The sequence below is a fragment of the Ctenopharyngodon idella genome, chromosome 1 (genome assembly GCF_019924925.1).
Source record: "Ctenopharyngodon idella isolate HZGC_01 chromosome 1, HZGC01, whole genome shotgun sequence".
Lineage (NCBI taxonomy): Eukaryota > Metazoa > Chordata > Actinopteri > Cypriniformes > Xenocyprididae > Ctenopharyngodon > Ctenopharyngodon idella.
In genome coordinates, this window is record NC_067220.1 from 18,241,001 (window position 1) to 18,258,049 (window position 17,049).

The window sequence follows — 17,049 nt, forward strand, 5'->3', positions numbered from 1 at the left end:
TGTGATCATAAATGGCAACAATGAACAGAATGGCCTTGACACACTCACATACACACTCACCTGACTCAGCCATCTACGCAGAGAAGGCATGTCCAAACTTGATCGTCTCCTTCCTGTGTTCTCCCTCATCCATCCATCTCAGCTACATTTCTTTTCCTCACTTTCCTGCGTCCTCACCTTTACTTTTCTGTAACTTCAAATGCTAAGTGTAAGTCCCTCAAAGCTTCCTCTGTTCTCTTCTGTCCCTCCCCCTCTCTCTCTCTCTCTCCCTCCCTCTCTTCTGTTCCTCTGTTTTATTAGGACCTGGTGCTGACTCTGGCTCCGCCTCCCATGCTGATTCAGAACAATGTGGTTCAGTCAGAGGCTCAGAGTGCCGCACCATGACATCTTTCTAGGAAGATCACCTTCAGAAATACAGTTACAATCTCTCATACCCTCCTCCCTTCTCTTCTCTCTCTGGGATGGCTTTATCTCTGGTAACAGTGTTTGATTGTGTGGAGGTTTGCTTACAGTTTAAAGATACAAGCCTTCCAAAGACGGGAAATGGCATATGTTCATGGGTGAATCTAACGAAAACATGTCTAGGAAATATAAACAAAATAAAATGAGAAAAAAAAAAAAGATAAAAATTAGTAAATTAAAATTTGACAATTAAGATTTAAACTAAAATTTTAAAAAACTTAAAAGATCAAAAAAACTAAATTTCCCTCAAAATTCTCATTACTGTAATGCATCTGGATACTTTTGAGTTTTTTTGTAATTCCCATTATTCTTCTCACTACTTTAATACAGTATTTTTTACTGTATAACAGTAAAAAGTTAATGTAATATAATATATACAGCATAAAAGTAAGACAAATAATACCATGATTTATTTATTATCATTACAAGTTAAACAATATGCAAGTCATCTTTTTTCATTAGGATAGATAGATAGATAGATAGATAGATAGATAGATAGATAGATCAAAAAGACCATGGACATTTATTAATTAAATTAAGTAAATAAAGTCTTTTGACTTTTATTAATTTAAGCAAAATTTAATTTCTTTAGACATGTTCAGGACCTGAGATGCACCTTTTCAGAGTTAGCCACCTTTCATATGTATTTTCACTGTTTAAAGTGAACTTAAAGGGTTAGTTCACCCAAAAAAAAAAAAAAAAATTCTCACCCTCATGTTCCATACGACCTTCATTCATCTTCGGAATACAAATGAAGATATTTTTGATGAAATCTGAGCGCTTTCTGTCCCTCAATTGGGAGCAATGCAACTACTACTTTCAAGCCCCAGAAAGGTAGTAAAGACATCATTAAAGTAATCAAGGTGACTCCAGTGGTTTAACCTCAATGATATGAAGTGAAGTGAAGTGAGTGCTTTGTTTGCACAAAAACAAAAAAACAAAACAAAAACCCTTCATTTAAAGCTATTAAAGTCTAATGCTATTTTATGTATTCAGACTTATTTACACTGTTAAAGAGTTAGATTCTCATGCTAAACATGGCCAAAGTTTTAAAACACGAGTTGGACATATGACTGAGTATTTCTGTGCCAAATACACTACTTCCGGTTTGGGACATGTTTTGGAGAGTTTTTTGAGTATGGCCCTTATGCAATAAGTGCGGAATTCCTTGTATGGGCACTTCTCCCTGATAAGCATGCGCACACATCACCCAGAGCGAGAGCAAGAGCATGGCCATCAACGCGCTTCGTTCGGGTTAAGGAAGCTGAGAGATTTTTCAACAATGTCACCAAAGGAGTGTGTTTTTGGTTGTAAGGGAAAGATAACATTTTTCAGCTTCCCAAAGAACCCAGCGTTAAGGGAACAGTGAATAAAGTTTGTTTTTCGGGGCAGCAACGGAGTTGTGCATGTATGTTTGTTTGTTCCCGGAATTTCGGTGATGAATGCTTTGTAAACATGTCCCAGTTCGACGCTGGATTTGCAGATCGCGGGCGGTAAGTAAAACTGCATCAAATGTCTGTGTTTTGTTGGCAATCGACGCACAAGTGCATATAATGGAAACAACACACATGTTTTTGTTCCTTTTTTATTTATAAAGATGTCACAGCTTGCAGACGATCTCTATGTAAAAGCTGCGCGCGCTCGTGACTCTTTAGCTGTGCCCACGGCAGGCACGCCTCCAGGAGCTCGGCTTTTTTCGGAAAGACTCGGTACAGCGTATCTATCTTATATAAATATGATAAAACTAAAGACTTTTCGGAGATATGAAGGATGCAATACTACTATATAGGTACTCAAGATTAACATGAGATTGGCAGAAACTGGGTGCGTTACCTACCCTTTAAGAAAATATTAACCTGCAATCCAGTAGGGGGAGCACCACGACGCATGTGTGTTGTGTTGACTCAAGACCGGAAGTTGTTCCGTGAATGTGCTTTAGATAATATTATTTTGTAAATAAAGTGGTAAATTATGTTTTTTGCGCAAACATAGCACTCACTTCGCTTCATAAAACAGGTTAAACCACTGGAGTCACATGGAGTACTTTAATGTAGTCTTTACTACCTTTCTGGACTTTGAATGTTGTAGTTTCATTGCTCCCAATGGAGGGACAGAAAGCTCTCAGATTTCATTAAAAAGATCTTCATTTGTGTTCCGAAGAGGAATGAAGGTCTTACGGGTGTGGAACGACATGAGGGTGAGTAATTACAGAATTTTCATTTTTGGGTGAACTAACCCTTTACATAAGTTACTGCTTGCGCTATGCATCCCTCTCTGTCGCGAACAACCAGCCATGGTTTTCTGTGCCCAAGAACACTTAAGACAGACAAACACATGGTCTGTTCTTACTTAGTAATACACACACTCACTCACACAGAGGAAGTCAGGAGGGCTGGAACAGTGAGTAATCCAAAAATAAAGAGAAGTCAGTGCCCTTTCAGTTTGGCATGAACACAGAAGAGCAGAAAACCCCTTAACAAACAGCTCCTGTCCCTCACTGGAAGAGTGAAAGTTGCAAGCAGCTTTGATGAAGCTCAGGTCATTATCAGCACAGATAGCACCAAGATCTGGACTCATACAACAACTTAAACCAGTCAAAGTATCTGAGGTTGAACTGCTTCGGCCATTTTTAACTAAATATACCTAGACAGTCAAGTTGATGAACAACTTGGGTGAGTCATAAACAGCTTAAACGTGTTTACTGTTGGAATAATAATTAAAAAAAAAAAATAGCTTGTCTCAGCAACACGAAACCCATTAACATCTAAAAAGTGAGGGGGAGAAAAAGATAGACAGAACACAAGGGAGTCTGGGAAATGCCACACAGTTCTAGCCCGGGGAAAAAACAGCTTTGACTTTATCCAGACACACACACACACACCTATACACACACACAATGCTGGAAAACTTCAGGAAAAGAGGGACAAACAATCTAGACAAATGTCAAAGATAATTTACTTTAACATTCTTTAAAATCACTGTGACATTTTACAAATATTTACATGAATGTATCTGTCATATTTCACTGTGTTATAGACATTTAAAACAACTGTGTGATAACACAAAAAGATTTTCAGCACACATTTCCCATTATTCCACAGCGCACACCCACTCACAAGACCACAATCTCAAAGTTCAGGTTTTTGAGGTCATCAGGTCACAGGAAAATAGAGGAAATACTACATGATGATGTCATTTAATCGCCACAGCCACCACTCAACTAAAACAGCATAATTAGTCATATGATAATGAGATAAAACGCAAGGAGCAGTCTATATCCGGATAGGATATAGGATATAGGATATCCGTACTTATTTTTTACAGGTGTTTTACCTGTATTTTGCGTTGTTGTGTTTTAGGGTTAATGGAAATGTCTGTAAAATTACTGGATAACGTACTGGTAATTTTCTGCCAGTACATTATCCATTTTTTAATAGATTTTTTTTTTTTTTTTTTTTTACAGTGAATTTTTTTATTTTTATGAATCGCTTCATAAATTAATCCAACTTCTGAACTATACTACGATTTATAACTCGGATTCAACCATTAATATTACTGCTTTCTTATATTGCAGCTGCATATAAATGAAAATGACTACATTTGGGCAACAATGGCTATATTTGCTCACATATTGAAATATATGTTGTCACAAAGCTGAAAAATATAATATTTGTTGCTACTGTACATCACCCTGCCGTTTTGCCCATCCACAGCAAGAATGACACACATGCACAACACTATAGGTTGTCAAGTTCAGTGTTAAAAATTAAAAGCTCATAAAGTACGCATACAGACACATTGGTTAAGGAACTCTTTAAAAAAAGGAGAGAGCACCGGTCACATGAGGTGGAACTAAGCATGGGACATGTGACTGTGACACACTCCTTAAAAAGAGGTGGTTCCAAGTAGGCTACTACTGAATAATTAGCGGCAGCACAAAAACACATACAGGAAAACCTAATGAAAATACTGAACTATACTGAACTCGACTTATCTAAAAAGTCATTAAAAAAAAAAAAAAAAAAAGTCAGACAATCAGGTGAACACTACAAAAGTGAACACACAACACATTATGACTAGCTGGGAGAAAAATGACAAATTATATTATATACATTCATGAACAAAAACAGCTTTAAAGTCTATGTAAATGATTGACATTTCTCTTGCACACTTCCCCATTTTGTTCTTGATGTTCCTTCTCAAAACATATCTGACACACCATCAATCTTCCTTCACAATACCTTGAGTGTAATTAGTCTAGAACAGACTGAGGCTTGAATAAGAACACTTAGTGAACTGAACAAACTGCACCACCCTTTTATTCTCAACAGGAACTTTATCTAACTTGGAGTCATTTTTCAGCAAGTTTGATACATTATGTTGAATTTAGTACATTAAAAAGTGCTTTAAACCATTTCAACAAATCCCTTTCTACATAGAGATAAATGACTGTATAACAGCTACTGTTACAGTTGCATGTCCTATCAAATAACCGACATCTTCTGTCTTTATTCACCTAGATTTAGACCAGTAGCCTATTTAGGCCTTTTTAATTGTACAAATACACTTTTTGAATTTAATATTTGAACTATTATTTTATTAACAAACTGGCAGATAGACTGCCTGCCTCAAAACAAAGGGATCAGCCTACCTAGACAACATTGGCGCGTTATGAACATTTGAATCGATGCCCAAAAATGCTGTCTAGATAGGCAGCTCGGTAGGTTTTGAAACACTGCCATCAAGACAACTTTACAAAGAAAAAGTTAATTATCTAGATGTACTATAAAGCATTACATAAACAATTCGTTATTCACTCTTCACAAGAGAGAAAAGTAAATAATTGATTTAAATAACAAGGGGATAAATAATGTTTCAATAGGCTAATGTTCACTAAAAACTCATTAGTGGCTAACCGACTAGCTAACCATGCTAACACAAATACACTTTCCAACAAAACAAATTCCAAACAAAGTTTATAAAGGTACTCACGGTCTCCTGCTCGCTTTTCACATCCCTCCGCAATAAATGTAAGATGTGAAAGCGCGCTTTCATCGCTTCAGCCATCCAGATCTCATGGAGAAAGTGAAACTAATGGGAGTTTGGAGTGTGTGTGACCGTTTGAACGGCGCTTAGTGGGATGTGACGGTAACATTCACATGATGTTGAGAGAAAATTACACTGAAGTAGAAGATCATATCACATCCACGAATATACAAACGGCTTGGCTGTAGACTATCTTGTGTTTAGTGGAAAATGTTAAATTCTAAGCTTAAAAAAATTCGTTTAGATCCTATGGGAAGGGAGATGGAACTACTAGTTGCCATATAAATAAAACCTAATTTAGTTTATTTTAGACTGGATTTAAGATTATTTATAAATAATAATAATAGCTATTAATAGGTGTTGACTGAAATAATTATTTACTCTCCATGCATAAGAGATTTCCCATGTTCAGGATTTGACCACCACCTGGTGGCAGATTTACAGTCACAGAAACGTTTCTATTTAATAAAATAAATTTCATCACAAATTATAACACCGTATAATCTGACAGACTGTAGAAACATATAGCCTTTTTCTCCTATTTAGTAAAATATTTTTCATCACAAATTATATTATAAGCATAACAATTTGAGTGAAAACTTTAATTGAATAGTAAATATTAAATATTTTTTATAATATCTTAGTATTTAATATGTCATTTGCTTTAATGACAGAAGCTGAAAATCATGTTATTCAGCATAATTTGAGTATGGTTCAAAGAGCATCTTGTGCTTCAATGAAAGCAAAATAGTTCACATGCTTATTTTTTGCTTAGTGACCTAGAAATAGTGAACCATTTTAAGTATTTATTCATTTTACATCATAACTTTGGTTTAAATTAAATTATTTATAGGTTTAAATGGGGGAAAAAAATCCCAGATGAGCAATATGTTGTCAGGCTTTTGGACCCCACGAGTTAAACAAATAGTGACCCTCTAAAATTCCACACTAAATTAAATCTATTCAGTGAGACATGTTGTTTTATAACATTCAATATTTTTTTTTTTTTTACAACTGTATGTCATCAGTACATCTTCTTGTTTAATCTAAATCTGATAAAATTGTTTTGTAGCACATTTTATTCTACACTGTGTCCCACACACACACACACACTCACAAATCTCTCTGTCCTACTTAAATTGATCCGGTCCCTTGACACTGTAATGGATAACTGATCTTTTCCATTACTAGAAACAGCAAACACATCTCCCTCAGTATTCATACTTAAAGTATTATAAATACGATACAGGAGCCATATAGGCTGTTCCTAAAGAAAAATTGTTCTTTTATTATCTGGAATAATGTTAAATAATGAAAGGTTAAAATACAGTTTTGAAGCCACAAAACTTAAACATTAAACATGCTGGCATGCGACTAGTTTGTTTTTACAAAGTTATATCCAATTTTACTCCTGTGAAAAAAAGGTAAAAAAAAAAAAAAAAAGGTAATTTTTAATTAAAATGTTATGACCCAAATTTCTGGTAAAACTACAGACTTCAGACTCCAGCTGATAATACCTAGAATATCAAAATCAACTGCAGGTGGTAGATCCTCCTCCTATTTGGCACCTAAACTTTGGAACAATCTTCCTAGCATTGTTCGGGAAGCAGACGCACTCTGTCAGTTTAAATCTAGACTAAAAGCGCATCTCTTTACCCTGGCATACACATAACACATTATCAATTTATAGTTTTTATGGATTAAAGGATTGTTAGGCTGCATAAATTAGGTCCCGGAACCGGGAACACTTCCTATAACACCAGATGTACTCGTTACATCAGAAGAAGAATGGCATCTACGCTAATATTAGTCTCTCTGTTTATCCCGAGGTCTAACGTAGTCAGTTGGATCCGGGCCGTATCCAGATCAGATGAAGGACCTACACCTAGACACAACAACAACGCAGCCCTGAAGTGTCAGCTGAGATTGTGTCAACCAGACAATCCCCTGTAAAGGCCTCATCGGCATGACAGCCAGTGGCACAGGTCTGACTTATGACCTATAACGCTGCCTGAATTATAATCATGCACTGTTCGTTGTTGGCCAGAGGAGAACTGGCCCCCCGACTGAGCCTGGTTTCTCCCAAGGTTTTTTTTTCTCCATTTTGTCACCTGTTTGGGTTCCTTGCTGCTGTCGTCTTTTAGCTTGCTTAGTTGGGGACACTTGATATTCAACAATGTTTTTGATCTGCCTGCATTGACACCATTGTGTGCAAACTGAACTGAGCTGGACGATGACATCACTGTTTTCTCCAGAGCCGATATATAGATGAATTAACTAAATTAATAACTATTGATTTTTACAAAGGAATGAATCAATACTGAATTTAGTTAAGCTGGATAATGACACCATTTTCTTCTAGAATTATTTGCCAGTTATCACTGTAAAGCTGCTTTGACACAATCTGCATTGTAAAAAGTGCTATATAAATAAAGATGACTTGACTTGACTTCTCTCTGGTGACGTATGCCAGCAGACTTCTCCAATTATTTAAACTGCTTAAACCCTCCACAATCAACTGCAAGCTCCAACCCAATCTCATGGAAAAATGTAACTTTTTAACGAGGTGGCGATTACGTATAAATTCGTATGATGTGAATCATATGGAAATGTATGGCTGCATCGAAATAACATACTCTCTTCAGTAGGTACTTATTTTGAATAAGTAGTAATGATCATGACTGCTAAAAAAGTATGTTCTACAGTATGTAGTATAAATGTAATCCGGACGTACTACATTCGCCATGTTGTCATTATCATGTGACCTACGAGCGTCAGTTACGTCGCTTCACTGCCATTCATAAATCCTCTCCCGTGGCCTCATGGGATAGTAAAGTGTCCATCGTATGCACGTATGAATACTGTGAATTCGGACATACTTCTTTTGTCTCCTACTGTTTTTTTGCATACTATATAGTAGGGAAGTATGCGATTTCAAATGCAGCCTGTGAGTTTTAGAAAAAAGCATGAAGGTCTTCCCACAACCCCACCCCTGAAACTAACCGTGGGCTGGGGCATCAGCAGATCGTATGAAAACATACCAATGAGATCATACAAATTGATACAAATTAAGGGCTGTTTATACAACACCGTTTTCAACTAAAAGCTACCATTTTTAGTTCGGTAGTTTCGCTGTTCATTTACACGACAACAGCGTTTTGGAGGCCTTAAAATTTTGAAAACAAGATTCAAAGTGCAAGTTTTTGAAAACGACACTGTTATCGTTTCCATGTAAACTATTTGACATCATGCGCATGCGTATTATGTGTTCAGTCTATAGGCGCATAGTTTTTCTTTATAAAGTGACATTGCCAACTACTGGCCTGGCATACGTAATAGAGCTTAGTCATTGTCACAGATTCGTGTGAATGGGGATCATTTTGACAACGCCGTCTGTACACGAAAAACTCAAAGGAAAAACTTTTCCGTTCTTAGTACATGGTTGTCATGTAAATATGCCCTTAGCCACCAATTCGCCAAAACATTAAATAGTTACAAATTGCCATGAGATTGTGTTGGCAAACTAGCATTCTTATTAACGCAACACCCACATGTCAAAATCCAATCAACTAACGATGGATGGAACCAAGTCACCATCCTGTAATCCATCACACTTTGGATGTATTTGTTTGAACCGCAAGAGGCCTCTACTCTCACCTAAGCTTACGCTACTCCTACATCCTATGTCATACAGCAGAATTCAACTCTCTTGTGAACTTGCGGACGGATGTTACCGGAAGCTAGTGAGCTAGCTAGTCTATAAAGTTATAAATATGGATATTTTTCTTACAAAAACGCATCACCTTGCTTCAAAAGGCCTTTATTAAACCCCTGGATCCATATGGACTACTTTTATGATGGATGGATGTGCTTTTTTGGGCTTCAAAATATTGGTTACTATTCACTCCCATTATTATATTATGGGATCATTTTTATTTTTGGGTGAACTAACCCTTTAAGTTACTCATAACTACAATGTGACTTTCACAGACTTTCACAGATTAAATGTGACTTTTCACAGCTGTCACCATAATATTAGAGACATAATGAACAACAAGAAAAGATACAAAGGTATTTGCTATATGCTAAGCTGTTGAGCTGAAGCACAGCTGTAGGGTCTCACATGAAAGACAGAGTAAATGGAATTATGTCAGCTTAAATTGGCTGGTGAAAAGCTAACATGAAAGCTGAAAGAAAACATGTCTTCATAATTTATGGTTGATGAGGTCATTCAGTTGTTGTTTTTCAGTTTAAAAAAAGAACATGGAGCGTGTGAAGTTGACGGAACACCACTATGATCTGAATCCCAGTCATTCAGACATGCACGCACACACTGATTTTGGAAAGTGGAAGCACATGAGTGACAGGTGGTCAGTGACATGAACACCGGTCTATCTCTCTTTCTATCTCTCTGTCTGTTTATCGCATCAATAAACAGTCACAGTCAGGGAGTCCATAGCCACATTGCGGTTGGCTCACTGACACAGGAAATGGTTACTATGACAACTTCTACATCTACATCCTGCCTAAATGCAGGTTGATGAAGGAAACTTCATAATCTATATCTCAGACACTCCATCACTATGAGTCAATATTCAAAAACAATCAATCCATTGTAATAAACCACCATGGTTTACCAATACAATAAAGACACCTTTTGTACTCTTTTTTTCACAAAACTGTTTTGATTTGTACTGTGTTTTAGCTTTATTACAGACAGCTGAATAAATCTGTGCTACTGGCCATGACACCAAATGATAACATCATTTGGAACAAGTTGTGTGAATCTGCCATTGGTGTGATGTCAAAAGATGGGGGGGGGGGGGGGGGGGGGGGGTGCAATGCTATTTCATGCATTCTGACTTATTTACACTGTTGAACAGTTGGATTCTCATGCTAAACATGGCCAAAGTTTCAAAACACGAGTTGGACGTATGGAGTATTTCTGTGCCAAATACACTACTTCCGGTTTCGGTACGGGATTCAGAGAGTTTTTTCCGAGTATGGCCCTTTATCACGTAACAAAGGGGCGGAATTCTTGTATAGGCACTGCTCCCTGGTAAGCGTGCACACACATCACCCAGAGCAAGAGCACACCCATCAACGCGTTTCGTTCGGGATACGGAAGCCGAGAGATTTTTCAACAATGGCTGTGTCCCAATTCAGGAGCTGCATCCTTTGAAGGCTGCATACATCATCGAGGCAGTCTCATTTAAGAAAAATAACCGTTAGATTGCAACGTAAAAAAGAAATTACAGTATTTCACACCTCACAATGAATGTCAGTCAATTTTATTACGGCTACTTTTCTTAAATATGATATCCTTGATGAAGTATTCAGCCTTCAAATGCGATCTCCGGAGGACACAGCCTCTGAATGAGACGCAGCTCCTGTCACCAAAGGAGTGTGTTTTTGGTTGTGAGGGAAAGATTACCTTTTTCAGCTTCCCAAAGAACCCAGCGTTAAGGGAACAGTGGATGAAGTTTGTTTTTTCGGAGTTGCACACATATGTTTGTTCCCTGGATTTCAGTGATGAATGCTTTGTAAACAAGTTCCAGTTTGGCGCTGAATTTGCAGATTGCGGGTGGTAAAGCTGCATCAAATGTCTGTGTTTTGTTGGCTATCGGCGTGCAAGTGCATAAAATGTAAACAACACGAACGTTTTGTTCCCTTTTTATTTATAATGATGTCGCAGCTAGCAGACGATCTCTACGCAGAAGCTGCGAGCACTGTGACTCTTTAGCTCCGCCCACGGCACTGACGGCAGACACGCCCCCAGGATCTCAGCTTTTTCCGGAAAGACTCGGTTTAGCATATTTATCTTTTATAAATATGACAAAACTAAAGACTTTTCGGAGATATGAAGGATGCATTGTTACTCTATATGTACTCAAGATTAACATGAGATTGGCAGATACAGTAGTTCACCCAAAAATGAAAATGATGTCAATATCTAATCATCCTCATGTCTTTCCAACCCTATATGCAGGGCTTGACATTAACATTTTTTGCTCACCAGCCACTGTGGCTAATGGTTTTCCAAAGTTACTAGCCACTCAGCAATTTCACTGGCCACAATTTTGACATCGATACCATGGGAAAAATCTGCCATATAGATATTTTTAATATTATCTCATAATTTGGCAGCAGGTATATTAGGCTGCTGTCACTTTAAGACCTGACGCACAGATCCATTATACTGTTACAGTATAATGGATTCTTTCTCAGCTGTTTACGTTCACTTAACATAACTGACTGTTTATGTGAATACTCGCCAAGACTGTCATTTTGACATTATTTTGTGTGTATTTGACTGTTTAAGCGCTATAAGCAGAGAAAAAGAACTCAATTTAGTACTGAGAGGCGGCTTTATGTGCGCACACTTTGGGTGTGAGCTCAAAATCTGCGGGAATGAGCCACATGCAATACACGCCATATGACGCCGAAATTCAAGCCCTGTAACACCAACAATATTCATCCTGAGCAAATGATTTAGTAAGTAAGTGGAGGCAGGTTTGTGTCTCAACTCGCTGTCAGAGAGATGAGAAAGTGCAGCTGGTATTATGTATCTATTCTGCAGAAAATGAGTATTGTAAGAGTTTCAGATATTTTAGTATCGATATGTATCAAAGAATCAATATTTTTGACAACACTACATTGCACTTATTTTATTTCAGATGCGTTTTTAAAAGACTACAATTGAAAAATGTATTTATTATATATAAAATTCAACCCGCCAAAGTGGTTAGTAGGAGTGACTGCGTTACACATCACTGCTGAAATCCACCCGCATTTGGCAGGTTGACGAGTGTTAATGTCAAGCCCTGAACAAGTCTGTTGAAAGAAAAATTCTGTTTGTCCATACAATGGAATTCAGTAGACCAAAATGTTATTTAATTTACAATGTTCTTCAAGATATCTTCTTTTGTGCACAGAAAGAAAGTCATACAGGTTTAAAACCACATGAGGCTGAATAAATGGCAGATTTTTCATTTTTGGGTGGACTGTCCCTTTAAGATTGAGGTGGGCCAATAAGGAACCACCGATAGCAACCTCTAAAACACCTTACCAACCGCATAGCAACAGCATGGCATTGACCTGCAATACTCTAGCATTGTGGTGGAATGTTATGCATGGGCACCACTCTTGTAAAATGTAAAAAAAAAAACTGATTGTTCTCGCTGATTGTCATTGTGTGGTTATGGTACTCTATCTTATTTACAAAAAATACTTGCACAAATGCACACACCCATTAGGAGGGAGGGTTGACATTTAAACCTCTAAGCTTTCCCTCATCAAAAGAGATTCACTTCAAAGTCATGTGTGAGAATAACACCTATGTACAAACCCGCTAACATTTCTAACAGCCACAAACACAACAATCTCAAAACCAACACTAATTCACTGTCATAATTCACACAGAATTGTGTGACACTGCTTGGAGTCCATTCCATTTCATTTTAGCTTGCACAAGTTCTTCAACTGAATTTGAAGTTCATATTAATCAGTCCATATTAATGAATCAATCCAGAGTTCAAATGCATCTAATCCAAAAATGTCCCCTTACCTTCAGCTGGTCCTGGCAGCGGAATACATAGCAGGCTGCTTTCTTCTCCTCTCTGAGCAGACAGCCAAAATAGCTGGGCTCCTGGCTGTTGTGAATGAGTTTGGTGATTCGATGTGGCCTGTGATCAAACAGAACCATATGTTGCAATGGGTCCCATGGCTTCCCCGGTCCTGCCGTGTCCAGAATGCAGCACACTGAATTGGCTGAAATCTGCAGTACCACAGGCTGATCTCGAACCTTGGACTATCAAAGAGAACAAAACATAGTGCTATGGTGCTACCATGGTATTCTTGTATGTATGCACATTATTCTCGTACTTCTTGTCTTCCTATCTATTGGTTAGCCATGAATGTCTTATGTGATGCCTGAAGCTCAATCCGATTAATTTATGGGTCATGATTTCATTGTGATTGGTTGATCAGGGACCAGTCAGTGACCAGACAGTACTCATTTTATTAAAACATCAAATCTTATTGGTCTAAACTGAAAAACATTTGATGTCCATTCCAATGGTTACAGGGTCTGAAGAGGTTAGACTGAAATAATATAACTGTTTTACTGTATTTTTATGGTGAGCATAAGAGACTACCAACCCCAACTTTTGAACACTAGTGTATGTCTATTTTCAATACATATACAATTGGGCTTCACGTTGCTTTGTTTTTCTGTAACGTGTATTTTTTCCAACATGTTTTACATCCAATTACTATCAAATAAACTGACCTCTGGAGAGTGAGGGCCATTGAATTCATGGTTTCTGTTGTTCTCTCCCGATCGGGACCTCCGAATCTCAGCCACCACCCAGGGGAGCATGGCCATGGTGGTCTGTGGATGGATGGCCAAAGATCCAACCAGAGTTAGCCTGTACTGAATCTCCTCTCCTCCTTCCTCTTTCTTCCTCTTATCCTCTGATCCAGGAAGTGTTTGTGTATGGGCACAGAGAGGATGATCTTGGATTGAGTCATCTCTGGGTTTGACCTCGAAACAAATGCCCTCCATGCTCCTAATCAAAAAATAAGGAACTAGGTGTAAACTCATCAAAAACATAAAAAACACCAACATAAATGAAGCAGGGGGTTCTGTGAAAAGATACTTTGAAGGTGTTTGATACATTGACATACAGTGTCACAGTAAAGAAGGTCGAAATGTGCTTCATTGCCTATTTCAAACCCTTTGAGTGGCAATTTCATCAACTCTGCCAACTCAGAATAAAACAGCTTACTCTGAAAGCCCTAGCAAATGTTACATAGGTTTGCCAGGTTTCACAACAAAACCCGCCCAATTGTTACTCAAAACTAGCCCAATCGAGTTTCAGGGGGGTCCCCCGGTAAAAAAAAAAAAAAAAAATGCATTCTGGGGGGTAAAATCTGTGTTTTTGACAGGGTTCCCCCTGGTAAAATTCGTATTCCAGGGGTTAAATATCATGTTATTTGGGGTCGCTTCAACCCAAGGGAACAGTGTTAAAGTAGCCCTATTCTATGGGAAAACCACTGACTTGGCAACACTGCAGAGGAGGCAAAGAATACTTTTTTCTTATGATTCTCTTTATCAATTACAAGCTTTAGACAAAGTTGTCTAAAAAAATTATAAAATATAAAAAAAATATTAAAAAAATGTATTTTTTTTATTTTTTGCTTTTTGCATTAGAAAATGAACATAATCAAACATTTTTTAAAAATAAACAAAGAAAAAAAGAATGCCAGGAAGGCTAAAAACTGTTATTTTAGTATTTTTATATACTATTATTTATTATAATTTTGATTAGGTCTTTTTATACTTTCAGGTTTCATATTAATTTTAGTTTAAGTTTAAGTATTTTTTTTATGTTCTTTTGTCATTTTTATTTGTTTTTATATGATTTTTGATTATTTTAAAATTTTAACTTGTTTATTTCTATTAGTTGCCGAAGCAACATTTCTAACTTTCATTTCATTTTTTTAAGTTTAAGTTTTTCATCTAATATTTATATTTCAGCTTTATTTCAATTTTTTTTTCAGTGTTTATACAACAACACTGGCTAAAACCTAAAAGATGTGCTTTAATTATATTAACTGGTTTAATTAATTCTAGAATATTATTTAATATAACCTAGAATCATCTGACTGCATTATGTTACACTAACAAAAGTAATTTTGCATTATGTTTTACACAAACAAAAGTCACTGCAAATTTTTTAGTGTGTCAAGGGATGCACCATTCAGAACAGAGTTTGTAGTGATAATAATAACTACAAAAAGGAACCCCATCCTCTACATACAGAAGCTTTATAAGATAATATTCTTATAAATTTTATAAGATCATGTAAAGGTCACATTGTAGAACAAAGGTGTTTGAGGCATTGGAATAGACTGTCCTCCTAGATTCTGAGATGGGTTTCTCATGTGGTAGCCTACATGCACACTGAAGCCAACAGTGACTATAAATAGCTAAGCATGTCTAGTAATGATACACAACTATTTACAGAGAGATCAACAGAAAGTTTCTCTGATGACAACAAGAGATGGCAAAATGTCACAACAAAAAATAAAAGATAGGTCATTGACTCAAGTAACGTTAGATTACAATTATTAGGAGAGAGGCAACACAAGTCACCTCAAAAAGAAAAAGAAAAAAAGATTTTGAGGACATTTGGCAAGGTCATGGGTTTGTCGCAGAGCCATATTTTGCTATAAATTACTTTTAAGTGTTATTCACTCATTTATATACAAACAATGATCTTTACAAAAGTTGTAACTTTCACTTACCTTTAGGCACGATGCACCGCCTATTTGAAGAAGTTCTTAAATAACGGTCCCGTTAGTTTTTGACAAAACAGACTATAATGTCCCATCGGCAACTGATTTACAGGCTGAACTTTCTTCAAAGTAGTCGATTAATTACTGTATCAGTCTCTCGCCATTGCAATAACGCGAAAGTACACGGAGTAGTGTGAGTAGCGCGAGCTGCGCTTGTGATTGAGGAAGTCTTCTTGTCTGACGTTTGAATGAACTTCTGACGGTGTGCAGATCACGGGGAGAGAAGGTCTTGCCAGCACTAAAATAAAAAAAATAAAAAAATAAAAAAAATATTTTCAGTCCGGTTGTGCTTTGAAATCCGCGCTGGTTTTAATAAAGCTGCGGAATTTGTGTTTATAGTTTTTTTTTTTTTAAAAAAAGCTTTTCCGGGTAAAAATGTCATTATTACTCATCCTCGTGCTGTTTCCCGTATGTCTTTTCTTTTTTTACTTCTGAGGAACTCAAAAGGAGACGTTAGATTTTGTGACATTTTTTCCCTCATACCACAATAAAAGTGAATGTTGACCTTTTGATGTCCAAAGAAGAAAGTCAGTGTCCACGTTCTGTTTACTGTCAATTACTACTCAACAACTTAAAATTTAGGCCTAATTGTACTGTAGTCGTTTCTTGATTATTATTATTGTACGTAATAGTATCAACATGCAACATGTGTAATATATTTTGGCTGTAAAGCAAAGTGTTACCCAAAATGTGCCTTTATCCAGAGCCGCACCTGCCGCCTCCACTGTCCAGATTGATTTATCCCGGTGCGCGCGCTCTGTGTTTGTGCGCGTGCCCACAGACAGCTCTTGCTCTTAATTTAAGACACAACTGCTCTCTTCAGGTTTGTGTTACACAAACCGAAAGTAAAGACCACTGTGAGCTATACACACACACACACACACACTACTGTCAACTGTGCAAGACCATAAATAAAGAGGTGTAGAGTGACCAAGATTGCCTATGACTGCAAAATAAAACAAATTACACAATTACAAACTAATATAGACTTAGAACAAATACAGACTTCCTATGAACAAAAAAAAGTAATCGGTCTAAATGAGTAGTTCTATATTTATATATCTTATAAAGGAAGTATTATATTATATATTTGAGACAAACAATACCCTCTGCTGGCCTTAAACAGATAATACATGCAATTTTCCCCTTTTTATAGTCCAGTTTATTTCACATACCTCT

The 17,049-nt window shown here is 36.9% G+C and overlaps 1 protein-coding gene across 5 annotated transcripts in view; it reads right to left on the reverse strand.

The window, feature by feature from the left end:
- Positions 1–16,682, reverse strand: part of tbc1d1 (TBC1 (tre-2/USP6, BUB2, cdc16) domain family, member 1) — a 74,633-nt gene extending 57,951 nt beyond the window's left edge. The window contains exons 1-4 of one of the 5 annotated variants that reach the window (XM_051912192.1): positions 16,554–16,682; positions 15,820–16,108; positions 13,799–14,078; positions 13,076–13,318 (exon numbers count right to left, since the gene is read on the reverse strand). In XM_051912192.1, the coding sequence (XP_051768152.1) occupies positions 13,076–13,318; positions 13,799–14,074 (519 nt within the window). In that variant the 5' untranslated portion in view covers positions 14,075–14,078; positions 15,820–16,108; positions 16,554–16,682. Of the gene's footprint in view, positions 1–60; positions 216–5,454; positions 5,714–13,075; positions 13,319–13,798; positions 14,079–15,819; positions 16,109–16,553 lie in introns of those variants that run through there. The other 4 variants (XM_051912370.1, XM_051912276.1, XM_051912459.1 and 1 more) reach the window with 4 other exon arrangements.
- Between the last annotated feature and the right edge of the window lie 367 nt (positions 16,683–17,049).